We start from the raw sequence: 22,062 nt of genomic DNA on the forward strand, positions 1-22,062 counted from the left end.
TGATTTAGAATGATTTTGTTTTATTTGGGGGGTTTTTTTGGGGGGGGGCGGTTTGAGACAGGGTCTTGATATGTAGTTCAGGCTGGGCTCAAACTTGTGGCAATCCTCTTGCCTTAGCCTCCTGAGTGCTGGGATTACAGGAGTGCACCACCATACCCAGCTGGATTGATTGTAGTCAGGTTTGTTCAGAGCTGGTATGGAGAGGGTAGTTTATCCCAAGGAGGAGAGGGGTGGTAGAAGAATCAGTGGGAGGTGAAAGCTGAGTCCACAGCTGAGCACAGCAAGAATGCAGGTCCTGGTTCCTTAGTGGAGCCAGGCCAGGGTGATGCTTTTGGGAATGGGGTACTTGCAGAAGAACTCTCTCTCAGAGCATAGACATTCTTCAAGAGGCAACATCTGTAGTCCTGTTTCCACTACCTGTGCTCCAAGACATGAAGTCAGACATCAGCCTGGTGCATAGCTGTCTTACACCGCCATCCCACTGCAGGACCAGGGCTGGAAGGAATAGAGCAGAACATTAACTGGCTCATCTCTTCATTCTGGTGAAATTTCTGGATCATTCTTTTGTCTGAATTCATGGATTTTTTTTTGGTATAGGATCGAACTCGGTCCTTGGCACTTGCAGGGCAGGTGGCAGAACCAGAGCTAAATCCCCAGCCCTTTTTGTCTGAATTCTGACATTTAGGCTTACACTGTCATTTGCTGTGTGGAATTACCATCATGTATCTGCAGAGTGAGTGCAGTGTGCCAGATCTGGCCCTGTTAGTAAGGAGAGCCCACTTTTCAGAGATGGAATTGCTGAATGCAGAACTGTCCAATAAATTAAGCAGTTGCTATATCTGCATTCGCAAGAGTCCTCAAGCTTACATGACAAAAATCACCTGTAAACATATTAAAACCGATGGCTGGGCACTACCACCAGAGTTTCAGAGCCAGTGCATCTGTTTTGTTTTTGTGGTGGTTTTTTTTTTTTCTTTTTTTTTTTTTTGGTACCGGGGATCAAACTCGGGTCCTTGTGCTTGCACAGCAGGTGACAAAACCACTGAGTTAAATCCTTGGCCCTTGTTTTTGTGTTTTGAGACAGGATGTTGCTATGTAGTTCAGGCTGGCCTTGAACTCACTAGGTAGACCAGGCTGGCCTTCAGCTCCTCCTGCCTCAGCCTCCGGAGTGCTGGGATTACAGGTGTGTGCCACCATGCCTGGCTTGAGTCAATGCATCTGGAATGGGGTCCAGAACTTGCATTTCTAATGAGTCCCAAGTGATATTGGTGTTGTTATCCAGGTCCAACCACAATTTGAGAACTGGTTTACTGGGACCTTGTGAAGTGAGTCTGCCTCATCAGGGAATGTCTGCAGGTACCTAGGCTGAGTACGAGCTTTGTTTGTTTGTTTGTTTTGGTACCAGGGATCGAACTCAGGTCCCTCCGCTTTCGAGGCAGGCAGCGGAACGACTGAGCTAAATCCCTGGCCCCCGAGTACCAGTTTTTACTGAAGCACTCTTGTGGCTACCCCTAGTTTTTTCCCCTCAGTACTGGGGATTGAACCCAGGGAGTGCGGAGCTGCATCTCCATCCCTTTTTATTTTGAGACAGTCTGGCTAAATTGACCAGGCTGGTCTCGAATTTATAATCCTCATGCCTCAGCCCCCCAAGTAGCTGCAATTACAGGTGTTTGCACCATGCCTGGCCCACCTACCATTATTTACTCAGACTCTATCAGGTAACTATGATAACTTGTTTTCAGAGGTCTCATATTAAACAGAAGCCTCACCCTTTAAAGTTCATATTTTGAAGCCAGGCAGGGTAAAGCATGGTTGTAATCCCAGCAGTCATGGAGCCTGAGGCAGAAGGATTGAAAATTCAAGCCCAGCCTGGGTAACTCAGTGAGTTACCAAGACCCTCTCTCCAATGTTGGTTTGTTTAAGATAGGAATATAGCTCATTGCAAAGACCCTGGGTTCACTCCCCAGTGTTTGTGGGCAGGGCATTTTGAGAAAAAGCTTGAGGACCCCATACACAAAACAAAGGCGGAAACTAGCCCTTCCGGTTGCCTAGGCGCAGCGTATCTCAAAGGTGGTGGGGTTTCCATCTCAGCGCAGAGAGGTCTGTTCAGCCTTGCACCTCAGCCGTGACCAGGCACGCCAGCACTGATGCTCAGATCTCCCGACGTCTGCTCTAGGCTTCTTCCCCATCACAAATTGTTCACAGCATTAACGAGACAGCGCCCAGAAGTTCATGTTTCTCAGGGTGTCCAGGAGGTTCTGCCTGCAATCAAAGTAGCCCCTGAAAAGACTAAATAGTACTTCCCATGCATGGTAACACACCCCCATCAGGGAGGAGGCACACACCCATCTGGCCCGAGAAACCTGCAAATCCCTGCCCAGTGCCTGAGGTGTACCCGGCCACTTCCCAGGGTGCAGCCTCAAAGGAGTAGGGTGTGGGAACCACCTCCCCTGCTCAAGCCCACCCGGGCCAAATCCTAGGGCAGCCAGCAGCAGGTCAGAGGGCTGGAGCCACAGATCCCCGGGTGCCCTCACTGCCTCTCGCCCCGCCCCTTCCGAGCTCACCCGCGTCCGGAGTGGGCGTAGTCGACTGGCTTCAGGCATCTAGCAGACAGCCTGGCGCTCAGCGGCGAGTTCTGACCTCGCAGCCTCCGCCGGGCGCGGAAGGGGCGATGGGCCGCTGGGGCAGGCTGCTGCTGTGGTTCGGAGTTGCAGGTGAGTGCGGGGTGCCTGGTGGTTGGGAACCCGCCAGCCCGAGGAGCTTCCTAGGCTCAGGGACGGCGGTAGTGCAGAGGTCGCTGTGGTGTCTCCAAGAGCCTTAGACCTTCGCGTCCACGCTCTCTATTCTGTTCGTGGGGTGTAAGTTGCAGAGCTGCCGGGTGCGCCCCAATCCGAGGGACAGGCCCTGGGGTCTCTGCCTACCTGGGAAGGGGAAAGAAGGGGCACCTTGGCCGGGTGTCAGCGGGAGGCTTCCGCGACTGCCTTGCGTGGTAGCTGACTTCCCCGTTCGAGTGAGCACTGGTTGTGGGGCGTCAGGGGTGAAGCTGGGAGTAGCAAAGGCTGGCAGGTGTGTGTGTGTGTGTGTGTGTGTGTGTGTGTGTGTGTGTGTGTGTGTTGTTCGTGTGTTTTCTGATACTGGGGATTGAACCCAGAGCCTTAGCACTGAGCTACATCCCCTTTTTTGTTGTTGTTTTTTGAGACAGTTTCACTAAGTCACTACATTTCCCAGACCGGACTCCAATTTGCAATCCTCCTGCCTGTTTCGGTCCCTTTTATCTGCCCTCTCAACATTTAACATCCTGCTCCCTTTCGTAATCCCTCTGTCTGCCACCTTTCAGGCGTCATTCTCTGCTCCAGCTCGGGGGCTCAGGAGCCTTTTTTTCCACGCTCGCCCCCTCTGCTGCCAGTTCCCAGCCCCTGGGACCCGAAAGTTACCGACCGGCCGAGCGGCTCCCCAAATCCTCTAGGTGAGCTCCAGGCCCCTCTTTTCTTTTCTTCTTTTCTTTTCTTTCCTTCTTTCTTTTCTTTTTTCTTTTTTTGTACCGGGGATCGAACTCAGGACCTTGAGCTTGCGAAGCAGGTGCCAGAACCACTGAGCTAAATCCCTGGTCCTGGGATTGTTTGCTCAGTATGCCCAGACGCCCAGGCCTCGTCAGGACTTCGACGACCCTTTCCTCCCTCCCTGCTCCCAGGCACCGAGGGGCCTTGGCTGTTCACCACCTGCGGGGCCAGCGGCCGGCGCGGGCCCACACAAGCTCAGTGCGACAGGGCGTACGCGGGGAGCGGCGTGGTGGTGTCGGTGGGCGACGCTGGGCCGCTCAAAGGCGTGCAGCTGTGGCGGGCGCCGGGCCCCGGGCGTTATATGTGAGTGCCTGCCCACGCGGCCTGGCGGTGACCTACCATCGAAGTCCTACAGTCGGGGAGGCAGGCCACGTGCCCGCCACATCGGTCTTGGCGCATTCCTAGCGTCCTGGAGTGTCCTCCTTCAGTGGGGCCACGGGAAGGGCGGCGACAGTCGCCGAGCTCAGGGCCTGGAGCCTGAGAGCAGGGGCGGCGCCAAGGGGGGCTTGAACTTCCCGGCATCTCCATTAGTTCTCCTGGAATCTGCGTAAAATCTAATGGTTTTGATGTGCAAACCTAGTTTCCCATCCCTTCAGAGTCGGATGCAAGTCTGTAAGGCTCTCGGATCAAAAGTTCTAGAGCTGCCGAGGTCGCCGCCCCGTCCTCGGGGCGGCGGGGCGGGACCCAGCACCCTCTCTCGGCAGGATCTCCGCCTATGGAGCCGCGGGCGGCAAAGGCGCCCAGAGCCACCTGCCGCGGGCGCACGGAGTCTTCTTGTCGGCGATCTTCTCCTTTGGTCGTGGGGAGACGCTGTTCATCCTGGTGGGACAGCAGGGGGCAGACGCCTGCCCCGGGGTGAGCTGCGCGGCGGGTAGGTGGGACTGGATGGGGTTGGGCGCCCGGCACTGCGCGGAGAAAACCAGGTCGTGCCAACCTCGCCCGGTGCCTGCAGGGAAGCCCGGAAAGCCAGCTCGTGTGCCTCGGAAAGCACGCTGCGACGGAGGCGACCGAGAGCGTCCTGGGGTCGCAGCGCTGGGCGGGCGGGGGCGGAGGAGGCGGGGGCGCCACCTACGTCTTCCGGGTACGTGCTGCCCGCAGCGCCGTTGCGCGTACTCCGCCTGCGCTCTTGGGGTTACCTGGCCCCGCCCGGGTAACTAGCGTCCCTTGGCTCCTGGGTCCCCTGTCCCGGCTCTGCCCGCGCTCCTGGGGTCCCTCGGTCCTCCTGTCCTCCCCTGTGGCCAGAGGGCGCCCCTGAACCCCGTCGGCCCCACAGCGGCGCGTGGGCGAGCTGGAGCCCCTGCTGGTGGCGGCCGGCGGTGGTGGTCGCGCCTACCTGAGCCGGCGGGACAGGGGCCGCCCCCAGGCCGCCCTCGAGAGACTGGAGAACCGCACGGAGGCGCCCGGGAGCGGAGGGAGAGGCGGGGCCGCAGGTGAGGCCGAGAGGACGCCGCGGCAGGGTGGGTGCCGGGTCTCCACCGCGCTGCCAGCCGTCCTCTGTCGCTCCCCAGGTGGCGGGGGCGGCTGGACGTCGCGGGCCCCCTCCCCGCAGACCGGCCGCTCGCCGCAGGAGGGAGCCGAGGGCGGCCAGGGCTGCGCAGAGGCCTGGGACACGCTTAGCTGGGCCGCGGCCGGCGGCTTCGGGGGCGGCGGCGGGGCCTGCACGGCGGGCGGCGGCGGCGGCGGCTACCGGGGTAGGTGCGCCCTGGGGTGGGCAGCCCTGAGGATGACCAGAGGTCAGAGCTCTCAGGACAGGGGGAAAGGACCCTCCTTCATCTGTGCCAGCCCAGAGCAGTAGCTCTTAGTAAAGGTCAAGTCAGCGGTGAATCATACCGACAGGCGGGTCACCCTGAATTTTCATTTAAACTCTGGGTCTTTCCACCACAAGTCCTCGCCTCGTTCTGCAGCAGTAGGAAGGATTTAGAGCTGGCTGTTAGCAAGCTGACTGTTTGAGTTGGTACTTCTCAATGTGGGGTGTGTGAACAGCTGAAGAAGTTGTAACGAATGCCAGTCTGAGCGGGGAGGTTGGGAGATATCCAGTCGGAGCACACAAACCTCAGAAGTTTCAAGAGATCTAAGGTACATCATAGTGATGTACCCTAATAATAGTTAATAATAGCATATGCACATCACCTCCATTCTCAGAGAAATGGAATGTGTGTGTGCGCTGGGCTCTCTCACTTCCTAGCTGAGGACTTGGACCTGGAGGGTTCAGGGAGGGCTGTCCCAGCCAGCCTGCAACAGCCTTCAAGTTCTAACTGATTCACCCTGCCCAGCCCTCAGCCCCTCAGCGTCTGGGTGAACACACGGCACCTGCCCAGCAATGCCAAAAATGGCCACACTGGGTTTCCTATGGGAAGGGCAAGCTCCCCACTCTTCAGAAGCCAGCTCCCAGCAGTGAGGCAGCTGTGCCCCTATCTTATGCCTACTCCATCTTCTTGTGTCAAACCCTCCATCGCTCAATTTCTAGGGGGTGATGCCTCAGCGACTGACATCTCCTGGGCAGATGGGGAAGATGGGGTGTCGTTCATACACCCCAGGAGTGAGCTCTACCTGCAGCCTCTGGCAGGTATTGGCCCCACCTCCCCTTCTCTGCTTGGCCCAGCCTTTCTCATGCCTGCACCTATGCCTACTTCCATGGCAGCCACCAGGTCTGCACTGTCATCTGCCTGGTTCTTACAAAGCACAGATGCGTTTGGGAAGGGCCTTTCTGTTGAGATGCCAGTATGGGACATTCAGGAGCGCTTGTCAAGTGCCCCCTCAATATGGAGTCTCTTCAAATACCTGGGGGCTCAGTAGTTCCAGAAGGGGGATTCTGGACTCAAGTCCCTAGGCTCTCCAACCATCCTGTGTCCCTGGCACTGCTTGCCCCAAACTCCTGGGCTAGAATTAACCATGTAGCTAGAAAAAACATGTATGTCCCTTACCCAGTCCCTACTTCCTATCCCCCAACACCCTACCTTATCGGTTGTTTTACTCAGTCACGGAGAGCCATGGAGAAGTGGAGATCCGGAGGCACCCCAACTGCAGTCATTGCCCTTTGAAAGACTGCCAGTGGCAGGCAGTGCTCCAGCTGGCTGCGTGTGTGTGCCCAGAGGGCATGGAGCTAGCTGTGGATAACATCACTTGTATGGGTATGTCTTACCTTAGCCCAGGGTCTGACTCCTGGGTCACAGGCTGGGAGGAGTCGTGGGCACTGGGAAAGATGGTACCGAGGCCTGCTGTTGGCCAGGCATAGGTGGGTGCTGAGCAGGGGCTTGGAGGTGCAGTGGTGCACACTGCCTTCAAGGAGCATGCCGGCTAGTGTGGGAGGTGAGATGGGTGTTTAGATGTAGATGTATAGATACATGTCTAAAAATGGCAGTTGCTATGGGAGCTATCAAGTGTTTAGGGTTCTCAAAAGGGAGACGTTGCTTTTTATCTAGCACAATTGAATTGGGGATGTCATCTTGGGTGTAACTGAGTTGCGTCTCCAATGATGGTCAAGACTGGAGGGATAGAGGGGAGCTGCCCTCTGGGGGTCTCTCTTTCACTTAGACCTGCCCAGGACCCCAAGCCCTCTGGTTCTGATGGTGGCTGTGACAGCAGCCTTGACAGTGAGCCTCCTCATGGTTTGCGGGGTCCTGATCCTAGGTATGGAGCATCCAGCAGACGTGGGCAATTTGAGACTGCCCCTTCTCCCATGAGCTGTGGTGGGCTGCTGTGGGGCCCCAGCGGAGGTGGACACCTGCCCCACAGAGTGGCGGCAGACTCCTCTGGCCTTCTAAGTGTGGCTGGGAGGCCTGGGGAAAATATTCCATTGAATGAGCATCTGGATGGGTGCCCAGGAAGTGGGAGGCAGGCCAGCCTGATGGCCAGAAAAAGGCAAGTTTTTGTTCTTCCCTCTCCCAGTGAGCCAGAAGAAGTGGCCAGGCCTGTGGGGGAGAAGGCTGTGGGACCTTGAGCTTGAACTGAGCAAGCTTCAAACCTCTGCCCTCAGGACAGCCCCCAATTCCTATTACTGCCAGGTTGGCCAGGCCCAGTCCTGGCCTTTTGGGCTCCCTGAGGTCTCCCCAGCCAATGTCACTCTGCTCAGGTGAGTCCCCCACCTCTTTGGAGAACCTAAGCACTATGAATCCCCACCTACCTTCTGCTCCTGCTCTGTGGGGCCCAATGAACATCCAAGTCAAACCTTTCACATTAGGGAGATGGAGCATTAGACACGTGCCAAGGGGAAACATCTTATTCAGGGTCAGTTCTCTGGCCCAGTTCTAGAATGGTAGGGACCTGGAGTTTTTTTGTTTGTTTGTTTTTTGTTACCAGGATCGATCAAACTCGGGTCCTTAGGCTTGCGCAGCAGGCGGCAAAACCACTGAGCTAAATCCCCAGCCCAGTAGGGACCTTGGAATGTGACTTTTTCTGGAGCCGCAGAGCTGCCTCCCTCGGCCCATCCCAGTCTCCCACCTGGCTCAGCCCTTTTGCCCTGGCTTTGTGAGCCAGTACTCTCTCCCTTGCAGGTCTTCTGCCCTGGACATGCATGCTGCACAGAGCTCAGATAGGGTACACAGTGGAACAAAGGAAAGGGTCCTAACCCACTCCCAATCTGTCTTCCTGCAGCGCTCTGGGCCAAGGTGCCTTTGGGGAGGTGTACCAGGGACTGGTAACTGGCCTTCCTGGGGAGCCCAGCCCACTGCGGGTGGCTGTCAAGGTGAGGGGGTTGGAACTTCTTGCTGGGAGTGGAGCCAGGGCACTATGGAGAGACAAGAATGGCCCCTAGAGCGAGGGTTAACTGCCCTCCCAAATGTCCAGTGGACCTCAGGATCGCTGCCCTTTTCCTCCCAGGCCCTGCGGAAGCTCTGCTCTCCTTGGGAGGAGCTGGACTTCCTCATGGAGGTGCACATCATCAGGTGGGCCTGGGCGGGGGGGACCCTGGGACCACCGCAGGAATGGCTTCTCCTCCCTGCGGCCGAGAGGGCCTGTGCAGTGTGTGCAGTCTGGAACCTGCTTATCTCCTGATGTGCCCCCACCCACCCAGCAAGCTCTGCCACCAGAACATCGTGCGCTGTGTGGGGCTCAGCTTCCGGGCGGTGCCACGCCTTATTCTTCTGGAGCTGATGTCTGGAGGGGACATGAGGACTTTCCTGACCAACTGCCGGCCACATTTGGTGAGCCCTTCTCAGCCCCCAGTCCCCTCTAAATCAGAGATCTTGTCTATGTGTCCCAAGATCAGCATGGATTGCCACACTCTCTGTCTGACCCAGGGCAAGCCATCACCTCTGGCCATGCAGGACCTGCTGCAGCTGGCCTGGGACATAGCCCAGGGCTGCCACTACCTGGAGGAGAATCACTTCATCCACAGGTCGGGAGCCCAGCTCAATGCCCAGCGAACAGCCTTTGCACCCAACTGTCAGGGAGCTACAGCAGGAAGGGCCAGAGCTTCTGAGTTCTGGCAATGTTTTCTTTGGCCCATTCTGCAGGGACATTGCTGCCCGGAACTGCCTGCTGAGCTGCACTGGGCCTGGCCGAGTGGCTAAGATTGGGGACTTCGGGATGGCAAGAGAGATCTACCGGTAGGGAGCTTGAGGAGGTGGGAAGACTGGGCTCCCAGGGGTCACCAGCACTTTGAGAGTATTTGAACTTGGATGGTTACGCTCCGCCCTCCTGCAGGGACAGTTACTACCGAAGGGGCGGCCCAGCCTTCCTCCCAGTCAAGTGGATGCCCCCTGAGGCCCTTCTGGAGGGCATCTTCACATCCAAGACAGACTCCTGGTGATAGCAAACCGTCCCCCTGTCCCCGTCCTACCCAGAGGCTCCTCCTGCCTCATCTGAGGGAAGGGAAGGTTGCGTATGACGGATGGGCTTCACTTGTTGCCCTCACCTGTGATGTAGGTCCTTTGGGGTTCTACTCTGGGAGATCTTTTCCCTGGGCTATGTGCCCTACCCTGGGCGCACCAACATGGAGGTCCTGGACTTTGTCACTGCAGGGAGCCGGCTGGATGCCCCTCGGGGCTGTCCGGGGCCTGTGTGAGTTTCGAGTTGCCTGGGATGGGAGGTCCCTTGTCCTTGGGTAGATCGAACTCATGCCTCTCCCCAGGTACCGCATCATGACCCAGTGCTGGCAGCATCAGCCTGAGCTCCGCCCCAGCTTTGCCAGCATCTTGCAGCACCTCCAGTACTGCACTCAGGTGTGCCCAGCCCCTCCTCCCTGGGCCCCTCGCCCCATCTCTTGCTGGTCTGGAAGAAAGCCATAAGATAACTATCACCTCTTACTCCCCATCCTCCCATCACAGGACCCTGATGTGCTGAATTCCCCCCTGCCAGTGACTCTGGGGCCCACTCTGGAGGAAGGGGCTTCTGAGCTGGGAAACAGGTCTTTGGAGGATCCCAGGTCCCCATAGCCCCAGGGCCAGAGTCCAAAGACCCGGAAGAGCTGGGGAGGAAGCCGTCTTGGCCACTGGCTGTCCTCTGGCCTCAAGCCCCTCAAACCTAGAGGCCTCCAACTTCAGAACGTTTGGAATCCCACCTATGGTTCCTAGACCCCAAAAGGGCCAGCATTGCTCTCAGCAAAGGCGCTTCCTGCACTCCTTCCTGGGCTTCCCCCGTGGCTCGTTATCCCCCAGTCTCCATCCCCTGCAGCCTTGAGGCATGCCTGAGCCTGTCTCAGGGTGGTCCTGGCCACACGGGACTTTCCACGCTGGCAACAGCCCCAGGGACCAGCAGGGAGTCCTGGATTCCCCTCTCCCATGAGGGACTTTCACCCGGGCAGCCCCCGACCCTGCAGATGTTTCTAATAAAAACTCTTCTCTCACCTGCCATCATCTGCGTGGATGTGAAGGAGTCCAGAGCTGAAGAGGAGGAGACCAGAGTGGGGGGGAATGAGCCTGAGTCTTAGAAGCCAGGTCTTTTAGTTTTATTGGGAAGGGGCCCATTCTAGTGTGGGAATGCTACCTAATAGGGCTGGACTTGTGAAAGGGAATTCTTTACCTGGCCCCTCTGGAGAGATGCAGAGTCCCCTCAGAAGAGCTGGGCTGAGGCAGAAGCCCACTGCTCTCCTCCCCACCTCTAAATGATTGTCATCCAGGTCTGTGAATGTGGGGCTTGCTTGAGGCCAACTCCCCGTGTTGGCAACGCACCCTTTAGTGGTTGGCACCTGGCCCTGCAGGACCAAGTAACTGCCCACCCAGCGGGCTTCGGTCTTGCTGGCATGCACTGTGGGCTCACAGCCACAGGTTCCTATATCTGACCGGCAGGCCCATGTAGAAACAGGGCCCGGCCTCATCTCTCCCCGAGGCCCGCCAGGATGCCAATGAGATTGTCCAGTCCTAGCAGATAGCCGTCTTCTCGGTTGCCCTCCTCCCAGGGCCTCCGGTGGTCCAGGGTCTGGCCATCTGGGAGGGGCGTAGTCTTGCCAAAATCGATGAGCCACACGCCAGCGCGATGGCAGTGATCATGCACGAAGAGGAGGGAGCTGCCGATCACCTGCGAGCCCCACAGTCAGGCCATGCCCCTTCCTGAGGATTCCCCCACAGGCCGCACCCCCAGCATCTGAGTCCACCCAGGGCTCTCACCTCGTGCCTCCTAAAAAACTCAGAGACCTCCAGGGTGTCCCGGATCTGCTGCAGACGGTTCAGATACCTTCTCTAGACAGGACAGAGCGGGCAGATTACCTGCATGCTAAGGGAGACCCTGCAGCCACCATGCATTTTCAGCTTGGCAAATTTGGTTGTGAGGAAAGGCCAGGCCTTCACGGGGCAGGGCCCAGAGGGAAGGGGCACAGAGCAATTCTAACACATCGAGATAAACGCTGGGGAGGCCCTGGGACGAGGACATAGGAGAGATGAGCGGAGGCGCCCTGGGGTCGAGCACCTCAGCACTCAGGGTTCCGGGTTCAGGCTCTCACCAGCACTTCCGTATCTCCTTGCACAAACTCCTCAAAAACCCGGGTCACCTGCTCCCGGCTCCTTGTGGTCTTGAAGTCAGTGCTGCAGGAGCCATCAGCTTTCTGAAGGGAGTGGGTAGGGCGTGTCAGGGCCTGGCCCGCCTGGGAAAGAGGATCTGGCAAGCGCAGCCATACCTCCTGGCAAGAAAGACCTTAGCTTTGGAGGACAAGGAGATTGGGGGGTGGGGGCTGGGGGTGGGTGGAGCAAGGGACCAGGCGGGGCAGGATGAAGGGCCCTGGCCCACCTTGATGCCCTCGATGCGGAAGCCAAGTGTGGTGCTGGAGCTGATGCCCTCCCGCCACTGCATGTAGCGAGGCTTGGTGACAGCCCGCTGAGCGTGCTCCTCCTCAGTGGGCGCCGCGGGGTCCACTGCCAGCATCTTCTTGTACATGTCCTTGCGCAGCTTGGGGCGCTCCCGGGCCTTGGTCAGCTCCTCCTCCAGGTAAGTCCTGTGGGGCACGGGCAGGGGGATGAGGGCGTGCAGCTACCCCACCCACCGCCCACTTGGTCAGCACCTGGGCCTCACACACCTGACACCCATCTTGCAGTCCAGCACGCAGGGTCCGTCGAAGCCGTCCAGCAGGTCCTGCAGCTGTAGGTAGCTCTCTCCATCGCGTTCCACCACGCCGTGGAAGGTGGGCACGCAGCTGCGCAGCGCGTCCCCCATCAATCGGCCCAGACAGTAGCGCTCCGGTTCCGAGCTACGCTTCAGGATCAGCCCGCTCGTGCCTGCCGCCTTGAAGCTCCCTGCGAGGGCACTGTGAGCAAGGCTGCCCTGCCCAGCCTGCCCGCTTGTGCCCACTGCCCACCGCGCCCCTGCTCACCCGTGTGCCCCGCCAGCTGGACCCAGGAGTAGCGCTTCCGGAAGGGGCTCATGACCGCCAGGTTCACCATGGTTCGGATCTTCTGCCAGTGGCTTTTCTGAAAGCAATGGGTCCAGTCTGCAGGTAGCGTCTCAGGGACTCAGGCACTCCTAACCTGACCTGGAGGAAGCCACTAGGGCCTTGTGCTCCGCTCACCCCTCAGGCACTGGGGAAAGTTTATGGTTGGAGCACACCAAGATAGGCCAAGGGACTCCGGCTTCTGGAACAGGGTGACCAGCCCTGGATCACCACAAGAAGGGTTTGCACCAACTCCACTGCTGAGAAACTGCCTGTTCCACTGGGGACTTTTGTGAGGACCAGAATTATCTAATGGTCATCCCCTCCCCCTTATAGGGAATTGAACCAGGACCTTCACACTGAAATAAATTCCCATTCATTCAGTTTTTTGTTTTGGTTTGTACAGGGGATCAAACTCAGGACCTTGCTCTTGAAAGGCAGATGACAGAGCCAGTGAGCTAAATCCCAGCCCACATTCAGTTTTTTGATACAGGGTCTCACTATGTAGCCCAGGCTGGCCTCGAACTCAAGAAATCCTTCTGCCTCAGCCTTCAGCCTGGGATTACAGGCGTGCCCACCACATCTTATTTGTTGTTTCCTTTTCTGACACAGAATCTCACTGTATAATCCAGGCTAGCCTTGAACTTGCAGTATAGCCCAGGCTGGCGTGAAACTGAGATCCTCTTGCTCCAGCCTCCCCTGCGCTGAGATTACGTGTGCCACTCCACCTACCTGATGGTGACTTTTAATAGAGATTCTCAGATCTACTGCCAGGAAATTCTGGGTAGATCTGAGGTGGGGGCAAAAATTTGCATATAAAATTTTGTATATAAAGCCTTAGCATCAGTTTTTTCATCTACAAAATGAGAAGGGACCAGGCATGGTGGCACACGCCTGTGATCCCATCACTTGGATGCTGAAGCAGGTGCATCACCATGAGTTTGAGGCCTCCTGGGCTACATAGTGAGTTCAAGCCCAGCATGAACTTCATAGTGAGATACTACGAAATATATATATATATGAACAACTACACTTTCTGGTGTTGTAAGTAGTAAATGAGACTTCAGTGTGACTGGCACTCAGCTCCCCAATCCCACTCCTTGGCGTGAAGCAGATGCCAGACAAATCTAGATCACTCATTCCCCTAGGACAGAGGTGATGAATCTATGGCACATGTGCTGTAGCAGCCACAGAGCCCTCTCTGTTGGCATGTGAGCCAAGTCACCCCAGCATCGCCCCAGCAGCAGAGCATTCCAGTTTAATTCCAGTGTTGGCACTTTGCAATAAATAAGTGGGTTTTGAGCTGCAATTTGGGGACTCAGCCTCTAAAAGATCACTGACCTAGGACCTCAGTTCCTCTTATTCAAGGAAACACAGAATCAACCTTTTCTGAGGCTCAGGGTAGAGAGGCCAGCCTGGCAAGGTGTGCAGAAAAAATGGCTTGGGGCCTGCAATCCTAGCACTCTGGGAGGCTGAGGCAGGAAAATCACCAGTTTAAATTCAAGCCCAGTCTGGACAACTTAGTGACTTTGTCAGACCCTGTCTTACAGTACAAGAAAAGGCGAGGGATGTAGCTTACCGGGAGGACCCTGGGTTCAATCCCCAGGACACAAAGGGGAGGGAAGAATATCCTGGGACTCTGGCATAGTTAGGGTGGGTGTCAGCTTGGATTGGCTTTGGGGTCAGGTGGGTCATAAAAGTGTGGCCTTGGGTCCCTCACCCCTTGCTCTCTGGCACTCTTCCCCCTCTGCTTCCCTGCCTGCTGCTGGCCTGGGTTAAGCAGCTTTGCTCTCCCACTCCCTCCCACCATGCTGTCTTCGCTTTTGAGCCAGGGGACCATGAACCGAACCCTGAAGAAAGGGAACCTCTCCCCGCTTCAGTTGTGGGGGCTGGGGTTATGCCTGGGTCCCCACAGGACTGAAGCCAGGCCATAGGAATTTCAGGTAGGAGAGGGAGGACTTAAGAGGTGGCCAAACAAAGGCCTTTCCATTCGGAGGTGGGAGCAAAGCACTGAGTGGGATCTAGCAGGGGGTTCCAGTCCTGGCTTTGTCACTTTGTAGCTGAGTGAGACCAAGAAAGCACAGCCATCTGTCTGGGGGCCTTTCCTTGTGAGGACACCGGGGCTGCCCTACCATGAGCCACTGTTACTGCCTGCACCCGACCTGCCAGGCACCTTCTCATCTTCCCTCAGACAGCGCTGCTCATACATCCCTACCTACGTGCCCACACGGTGCACCAGGGCAGGATCACATGGCCAATTCCGGGATCTGGGGGTGTAGCCAGAAGCAGCCCACTAGAAGCATGACATCTCTTTCAAAATTCCCTTTTTAAATCTTTAAATACACACAAGGTTTGCATTCTGATGCATAATAAATTCAAGTTTTATTATAAAACTCCCCACCTCCAAATCTTCAAGTAAAATTCCAGGAGAGTGATTTGTGCATCACGCACCAGCACCAGCAGCAGCAGCACCATCCTAGATCTCCTTCTCTCTGGTCCCACTTGAGGGCCATGACGAGGGTGCCCAGGCATGGCAAACGTGGGGCAGTATTGGTAGTCCCATTTTCCAGAAGGAAATCATGGCTCGGAGGCCTTAGCATTAGCTCACTCCTTGCCTACAGATCCCCAGTCTCCACCGGAAGCTCCTAGTAGTCCTATGCCCTCCTCGTGATCTAACTGCTCCAGCTGCTTCCACTGTCCATGCCACCACCTGCAGGTCACACGGGACCGGATGTGAGAGCTGTGTACAGTGATCTGCAGCTGGAGATGCTGCGCACTTGAGCTCTGTGGAACATGGGACTGGCCTCCCAACTTCGGGAATGGGATTAGTGCTGGAAGACCTTCAGGCACTCTGGGGGCCTGTTAACAGAATGTGGGGACTAGCGGGCCCAGGATGGACCTAGGGATACGAGCTCTGTAGTTACCCTGGTAGACGAGGAAGCAGCAAAGTAAGGTACCTGTGGCAACCTTCCTTTCTCTTGGGGTTGTGGGGAAGCAGTGAAGGTGCTGGAGTGGACACAGGCCCGGCTGGAGGGGTTGAGGTGATTTGCTACACTCAGCTGCATGTGATAACAGTATCACCCTGCTCCCAAAGAGAGGGGAAACAGGGTCATCTACCCTCCTGACTCGGCTTCTGTGTCCCATGTGAGCCAAGCACAGCAGGAAACAAAAGGCTCTGTACCCAGCACCTCAGCGGAGTCCTCCCAGCCACCTTCTGAGCTTGCTTCTTTCTTTTTGGTCCCATGGATTAAACCCCAGCCCTCCCCTTTTATTTATTTATTTATCTATTTATTTATTTATGGTACCGGGGATTGAACTAGGGTCCTTGTGCTTTCGTAGCAGGCTTTGAAACCACTGAGCTAAATCCCCACCCCCACCCCCCTTTTTGTTTATTTTGACACAGGGTCTCAATAAATCACTAAATTGGTCAAGCTGGGCTTGAACTTGAAATTCTCCTGCTTCAGCCTACTAGAGTGCTGGGATTACAGACATGCACTATCATACCCAGCTTCCCGAGCTTTCTTAGGACAGGACTCCTTTACCAGGAATCGTCAAGATGGAAGTGAAGCCGAATAGGACAGAACTCAATTAGGGATCATCACCTTCTGCCTCAGGGAGTTAACCTTCCCCAGGGAACACAATGCCCTCAAAAGCCGATGTAGCCACAAAGGCTCCTGGGGAATCACTGGAGAGTGGGTGGGTAGGGACTTTGGTTCATGGACAACAGCAAGGAAGATACCTTTGAGCAAGTGAAACTTATTATATGGGCATCGGAAAGCAGTACTTTGATATTAGTGTGCAACCTAGTGCCAACAAGGCTGAAGCCTCCTGCTTTGGCCCAGCCTTCCCTCCTCGGTGGTGCTGCCTGATCACCCTGGAACCAAGGGCCAGGGAGCTGACTGTGAGACCGTCTGGTGCCGACCAGGGCTGAGCAGGAGGACTGTGTCTCAGCTCTGAGACCTGGCCTGCCTCCAGCTTGAACAGGCCACTTGGACCGTCCTGCGCCCAGACTCCAGCCTGGCTCTCACCTGCTACTCTGCCGGCCCAGCACCCTCCCCACGCTCCACTTGTCCTATCAAACTAGCACCCCCGGTGGTGGTGGTGGTGGTGGTGGTGGTGGTGGTGAGAGCAATCAGTTTAAATTTATAAAATGATTTGCACCGAGGTATAAGTGACCCACGACTTCACTTTCCCATGGGCATTTGATTTTTAAAAAGGGAGTCTGTTAACCTAAATTCTGCTCTATAATTAGTGGCAAGTGAGGTGTGGGGGTTCTGCGTACAGGAGGGGTGGGCATCCAGGTCTCCTTACCTCGCCTGGAGCACTGAAAGGAGAAAGGCAGATGAGCAAGAGGCAAGCACCCTCTCTTCTGCTAGAGCCGCCCCAACAATTGCTTGAGGCCCACAGCTGCCTTGGGGGTAGTCCTCAATCCTTTTCTTGGATTGTCGGGATTCCCCTGTCCCTACTTTTCCCTCCACCAGAGGAAAGGCTGCTGGAGGGAGCGAGGCTGCCCATTCCACCTGCCCTGCTGTGGCTGGCTCCTGCGGGTAAGAGGAAGGCTGTATGAGCCCAGCAGAAGCAGGCAGGGCCTCGCCTGCCTCGGGCTCCCCAGGCTGGGGTTTACGGCTCTGGCCAGCTGGGAGCTAAGAGTGCATCTTTTCCAGCCGGAAGTGCCTGCTTCCTGCTTGGGGAAGCCCGAAAGGCGGCCCGGGCCAGCGCTGCACCGCTGCTGGACGGCCCAGCCGAAGCGCAAAGTCCGCTCAGAGGTCCCTCCACTCGGACTCAGGCAGCCTCTGTCAACACCCCCGGGCTTATCTGCGCCACCGTGCCTGTTTGCCTTCGGGGAGGCCCCGGCAGCAAACTGGGGGTTGGGAAGGCCTGCAAGATGCAGCCTTGGGGCTGGCAGGGCACTCGGCAGCCATCTGTCCTGCTCTTGGGGCGCCTGGGGACCCGAGTTCCAGGTGGAAGAGGCAAACCCAAGGTCCTGGGGACAGCTACGGCTGGTCCCGGAGTCCAGGCTCCGGCTGGGGCTGCCTGCACCGCACGCTCGCGTGCGCGTGGGGCCTCCCCCGCGCTCTGCCGGTCCCCACTAGCGCTCTGTTCCCCCCACCCCCACCCCGGGTCGCCCTCTAGCCTGCACCGCCTCTCAGGTGTCAGAGATGTGAGTGAGGGCGCGGCCAATGAGGAGAGTGGGAGGGGTCCTCTCCAGGCTCCTCCTGCCACTGCCCTGGGAACCCTGGTAGCACTGGCTCCGGGGGCGGAGTGGCCCCAGAGGGACGCGACGGGCTCAGGACCTGGAGTGGCGCGGGCGGGTGGGTGGTATCCTGCTCTTCGAGCACCAAGCCCGCTGCCCTCCGGGTACTGGAAGTCTCGGTGGGTCCTGGAGACACGGAACTACTTCCAGTGGTCACACGGCCTCCCACACCTGCTTTGAGGCGACTGTGCAGCGGGACCGGGGTCTGGAAGGTCCAGGCCGCGCCGCAGCACCTGCACCCCGTGGTGTCCCGCCGGGAGCACACCTGCAGCTGTCACTCTGACGCCGGCCAGGCCTTCTGGGCAGGCCTGGGGACACGAGGCCCTTGGCGCCCAGGGACTCCCCGCTCCAAAGACATTTGCGTAACATGGATATAAGCAACTCCGTGCTGACCGCAGGCATGTATTTAGCTTTGGTTAGCGGGTGTGGTGGCACACGTCTGTAATCCCGGCACTCTGGGAGGCTGAGGCAGGAAGATCTCAAATTTGAGCCTAGCGTGAGCAATTTATCTAGACCTTGTCTCAAAATAAAAAATTTAAAAAGGGGGCCTGGGGATTCCTGGGTCCAACTCCTAGTACCAGAAAGAAAATCGTGGGGTACTAGACAGCTGTCCCAAAGGTGCACACCCCTAAGGGGCGCGGGTTGGCAATGACTTCACCGCACCCTGACCTGGGTTATTCTAGGGTCAAACTTGGCCCCGAACATTCAGGCTCCTCGAGGCAGCGATTAGCATGAAGAAGCGGGGCAGGCCGGGAGCCCCAGGTGGGCTGCACCAGGCTCCCTCGCAGCCCGCGCCCCTCCCTTCTGCGTCCACGCCTCACTCGGGCGCCCTCGGCAGACGGCAGCGGCTCCACTCCCACTCAGGAGCGGGATACCGTGGCAACGGCGGGGGTGGGGCCGTGGCGCCGAGGGGGGAGGGAGCCTCGTGTGCCTGACTCTCCGAGGTTCGCGTCCCGGGCTGAGCCCCTCCGAATCCCCCAGCCCCGCTTCGTAGCCCCCGGTGACAACTGCCAAGGCGGGAGGCCGGTCTGGAGCCTCCGTGCGACCTGCAGGTTCCTCCCACGATGGGACTCGGGGTGGCGGCGGAGGCGGCTGGGGCCGGACCAGAGTCCCCGGCGGCGTCCCCCGCGCGCGACCCGCGCCCGCCCGGCCGGTACCTGACCCGCGTCCTCGCCGGTTTCCAGCTGCACGTTGCCGCGGCTTCGGCTCTCGCTGTCGCTCAGCAGATCATCTTCCGAGTCTTCGAGCAGAGACGAGGAGCCGGTGGAAGACAGAGACGAGGTGGAGAGGCGGCGCGGCTGCTGCAGGTGGGCGCCCGCAGCCGGGAGCCAGCGCCCCTCCGGCTCGGGCGGCCCGGGGCTGGCCGGGGGCGCGTCTGGCTCCTCGGCCGTCACAGTCAGCTGCGGGATCGCCGGCGCCGGGGTGGCCCGCGGGAGCCCATTGGGGACCTGGCCCCCGCGCCGCTTGGCCCCTCGGGCCCGGGGCTGCCCGGCAGCGGCGGCGGCAGCCACCGCGGCGCAGCGCGCCTCGAAGAGCAGGCGCAGCTCCCCGACGCTCCGGCGCGGCGCCCGCTCCAGCCCCGGGCTGCAGGGCCCCGCGCGCCCCGGCCGCGCCATGCCCGTCGGGCTCCCGGGCAGGGTCATTCCCCGCGCAGAGCGCACGGAGCCCACAGCCCGCGGCGCGGCGGGGACTGGAGCCTCGAGGCACCCGCGCCCCGAGCTAGCCCGGGGAGGAGCCTCCCGCCGGCCCCGCCTCAGCCCCCCCCCTCCTTTCACTTTCAGAGAGCACGGTGGGGCGGGCGCCGGCACCTCAGGGAAGCCTCCCGGCTACTCCGCGGGGTGGGCCCGGAGTCCCGGCCGGGCCCTCCCGGACAGGGGGCTCCACCCTGGCGCTGGGCTGGGAACGATTCCTCCAGTCGGCTGCGCCGGCGGGGACCCTGCCAGGAAGGAGCTGCTCTCGCTCCGAGCCCGGCCCCTCGGGCTCCTCGGGTCCTAAGCATCCCAGGCGAAGTCTTCCAAGTCTCAACAGAGTTCAAGGCCATCGGCCTTCAAAAGAAGCCCCACCCCAGGGTGTGCGCCGGGTAGAAGACCGTAGGAGACCAGGGGTCGGGCAGAGGCTGCTTCCCACCCCCACCCCCGCAGCTCCCCGCTTCCTGGCGGGCAGGGAACAAGGTCCGGAGGCGGGGCCCGGATCTCTCCAAGTGTCCCCGCGCGTTCTGCCTGCATCCGGCCTCTGGCCGGCTGCGCTGAACCCTTCCTTCTAGCCTCGTCCTTCGGAGCTCGGGAGCTTCGAGTCGGCTTGTGGCTCCACGCACCATTTACCTCCTTGAACTGCTTATCTCCCTCAGGGCTGCTGTCTGCTTCTCGAGTTGTGTAAGAATAAAGTTAAAGAGCGCAAGGACCCGAGTTCGATCCCCGGTACCAAAAAAAAAAAAAAAAAAAAAAAAAAAAAAAAAAAGTTAAAGATGTGGGCTGAGGGCCGGGGATTTAGCTCAGTGGTTCTGCCACCTGCCTCGAAAGTGAAAGGACCCGAGTTCGATCTCCGGTACCAAAACAAAAAGATGTGGGCTGGGGTGCATTTTAATGGTGGAGCGCTTCCCCAGCCTGACCCAGGCTCTGGGTTCCATCCCAGCGCTTGGAAAAAACAAATAAAATAAAAACAAAAAATGAGAGGATGCGAAATCTCTAAACCGAGGCTGTGCTTTCTAATGTGCTAGTAGAGAGCCACAGAAGCAGCATTTCTTTGGCCTCCCCAAATGCCAGACCAAACGAGAGCGGCGGCTCTCCTGTCAGCAGGCACCCAGGACCTGGGACTGTTGTGGCAGAGGAATGGGATAGCCCCAGGAGGATGGCCTCTGAGGCTGGCAAGGTGCATCTTGCCTCTCCTTGCTCTTCTTAGCCAGGTTTCAAGGATGGCCCAGGAGTAGGGAACAGGGGGTTCTGAGGAAGACAGCCAAAAAGAAAAGAGACCCTGGGGACAAAGGAACCAAAGCATGAAAGGAAGAGCAGGGCCTGGTGGTGCAGGCCTGTAATCCCAGCACTCTGAGAGGCTGAGGCAGGAGCATGTCAAGTCTGAGCCCACTTTGGGCAAGTTAGTGAGACCCAGTCTCAAAATAAAAAATAAGATGGCTGGGAATGTAGCTCAGCAGGAAGGCTCTGAACTCAACACCCACTATTGCAAGAAGGAAAGGAAAAAGAAAGAAAGGAGGAATGAGTGAAGGAGTGAGAAAAATAAGGAAATGCAAATGCAAACAGGGCCTGGTGATGCAGGTTTGTAATCTCAGCACTCTGTAATCCCAGGTAGGAGGATCTCAAGTTTGAGTCTAGCCTGGGGCAATTTAGCAGTTTAGGGAGATACTATTTAGAAAAAAAGAACAACAACAAAAACCAGGGATGTAGCTCAGTGTAAAGATGCTGGATTAGATTCAATTCCCAATACTGGGAAAAAAATTATGAAATGCAGATATTTAACACTGACTCCTCCACCAAGAAGGTGGGAAGTCATAGCCTCCTTCTCTGGGATGCAGAGTCTGGGGTTGTATTAGGGTTGGCACCCAGCAGCTCAAAGGCCTAGATTACAGTGATGGTGAACCTTTTACAGCTTTCAGTGGTACAAACAGCCAGCTGTGGCATGTGTGTTGTAGGTTCACCATCATTGGCCTGGAAGCACCTGTATCCTGGATTTTGGTTTCCTTGGAGCTGAGCCAGGCTGTGTAGCAGGAGGGGTGAAGGAACAGTCCTTTCCCAGCAGGTGGACTGGGCAAACCCAGGACCTGCCAGAGAGAGCAGGGGCAGAAGTGAGGCGGACGGGACTCCCCATGTGTGGACCAGGCACGGCCTGGGTAGGGCTGGAGCTGAAGTAGACTGGGCACTGGGTTGCTGACCTGACTGCCAAGAAAAACTCAGGTGAAGAAAATGCTTCTTGCATCAAGCACTTGCCCACATCCTAGGGCCAGGAACTAGAGAATCGCCATTCCTGCGCCTGGATGTGTAGGCCACACTTGGGAATAGGGGAATGGAGAGCCAGTCTCATGCAGAAAGGGCCTTCAGTGTAGCATCCTCCTCCTCCTCCTCCCGCTGAAGAAGGAACTGGGGGATGAAATGGCTCAATCAGGGAGGTCAAGGTGCTCACACAAGGACATGGCGAGTAGGTAGAAAACACAGTATGTCTTGCCTGGGCCCTGACTTCTAATGTGCTATGCTCCATTTCTGTCATTAACATCTTGTTCTGCCTTGCGGGCCACCAGGGCACATCTGGGAGGCTGAGGGAGGAGGGAGTCAAGTTTTAGGACAGTCTGAGCCACATAGGGAGACTCTGTCTCAAAAAAAAAGTCTTGTAATTCCTTACAAGTCTGCCTCCACCTATCACAGGCAGAAAACATAGGGCTGCCTACTGAAGCAGGGCCTGGATTCCCAGTATAGTTGTGAGATGAGGCCAAGGAATTCTTATGT

General features: G+C 57.7%; 2 protein-coding genes and 2 long non-coding RNA genes across 4 annotated transcripts; 1 reads left to right on the plus strand and 3 right to left on the minus strand.

Annotated features, from left to right (window-relative positions):
- Positions 1-28: 28 nt before the first annotated feature.
- LOC110345207 (uncharacterized) lies at positions 29-2,705 on the minus strand. Its single transcript, XR_015449776.1, has 2 exons — positions 2,565-2,705; positions 29-2,262 (listed from the first exon to the last, which is right to left on the minus strand). It is a non-coding gene; the product is annotated as an uncharacterized LOC110345207 (long non-coding RNA).
- On the plus strand, positions 2,254-10,344 carry Ltk (leukocyte receptor tyrosine kinase). Its single transcript, XM_087207489.1, has 20 exons — positions 2,254-2,714; positions 3,338-3,466; positions 3,692-3,863; positions 4,265-4,415; positions 4,513-4,641; positions 4,834-4,990; positions 5,069-5,251; positions 6,028-6,126; positions 6,539-6,691; positions 7,095-7,190; positions 7,449-7,632; positions 8,154-8,244; positions 8,379-8,443; positions 8,572-8,701; positions 8,798-8,895; positions 9,014-9,106; positions 9,204-9,305; positions 9,426-9,560; positions 9,631-9,721; positions 9,827-10,344. The coding sequence occupies exons 1-20, from the start codon at positions 2,672-2,674 to the stop codon at positions 9,932-9,934; spliced, it is 2,409 nt and encodes an 802-aa protein (XP_087063615.1). The 5' UTR covers positions 2,254-2,671; the 3' UTR covers positions 9,935-10,344.
- An 87-nt stretch (positions 10,345-10,431) lies between these two features.
- On the minus strand, positions 10,432-19,306 carry Itpka (inositol-trisphosphate 3-kinase A). Its single transcript, XM_004861613.3, has 7 exons — positions 18,769-19,306; positions 12,301-12,397; positions 12,007-12,223; positions 11,721-11,925; positions 11,437-11,538; positions 11,105-11,176; positions 10,432-11,015 (listed from the first exon to the last, which is right to left on the minus strand). Exons 1-7 carry the CDS (start codon positions 19,252-19,254, stop codon positions 10,812-10,814), a joined length of 1,383 nt encoding a protein of 460 aa, XP_004861670.2. The 5' UTR covers positions 19,255-19,306; the 3' UTR covers positions 10,432-10,811.
- LOC147829005 (uncharacterized) lies at positions 12,404-18,759 on the minus strand. The gene is made up of 3 exons (XR_015449775.1): positions 17,652-18,759; positions 16,669-16,898; positions 12,404-15,439 (listed from the first exon to the last, which is right to left on the minus strand). It is a non-coding gene; the product is annotated as an uncharacterized LOC147829005 (long non-coding RNA).
- Positions 19,307-22,062: the final 2,756 nt, after the last annotated feature.

Source organism: Heterocephalus glaber, unplaced genomic scaffold (assembly GCF_053883595.1).
Source record: "Heterocephalus glaber isolate CG9 unplaced genomic scaffold, H.glaber_assembly_v1.0 deba00000809, whole genome shotgun sequence".
Lineage (NCBI taxonomy): Eukaryota > Metazoa > Chordata > Mammalia > Rodentia > Bathyergidae > Heterocephalus > Heterocephalus glaber.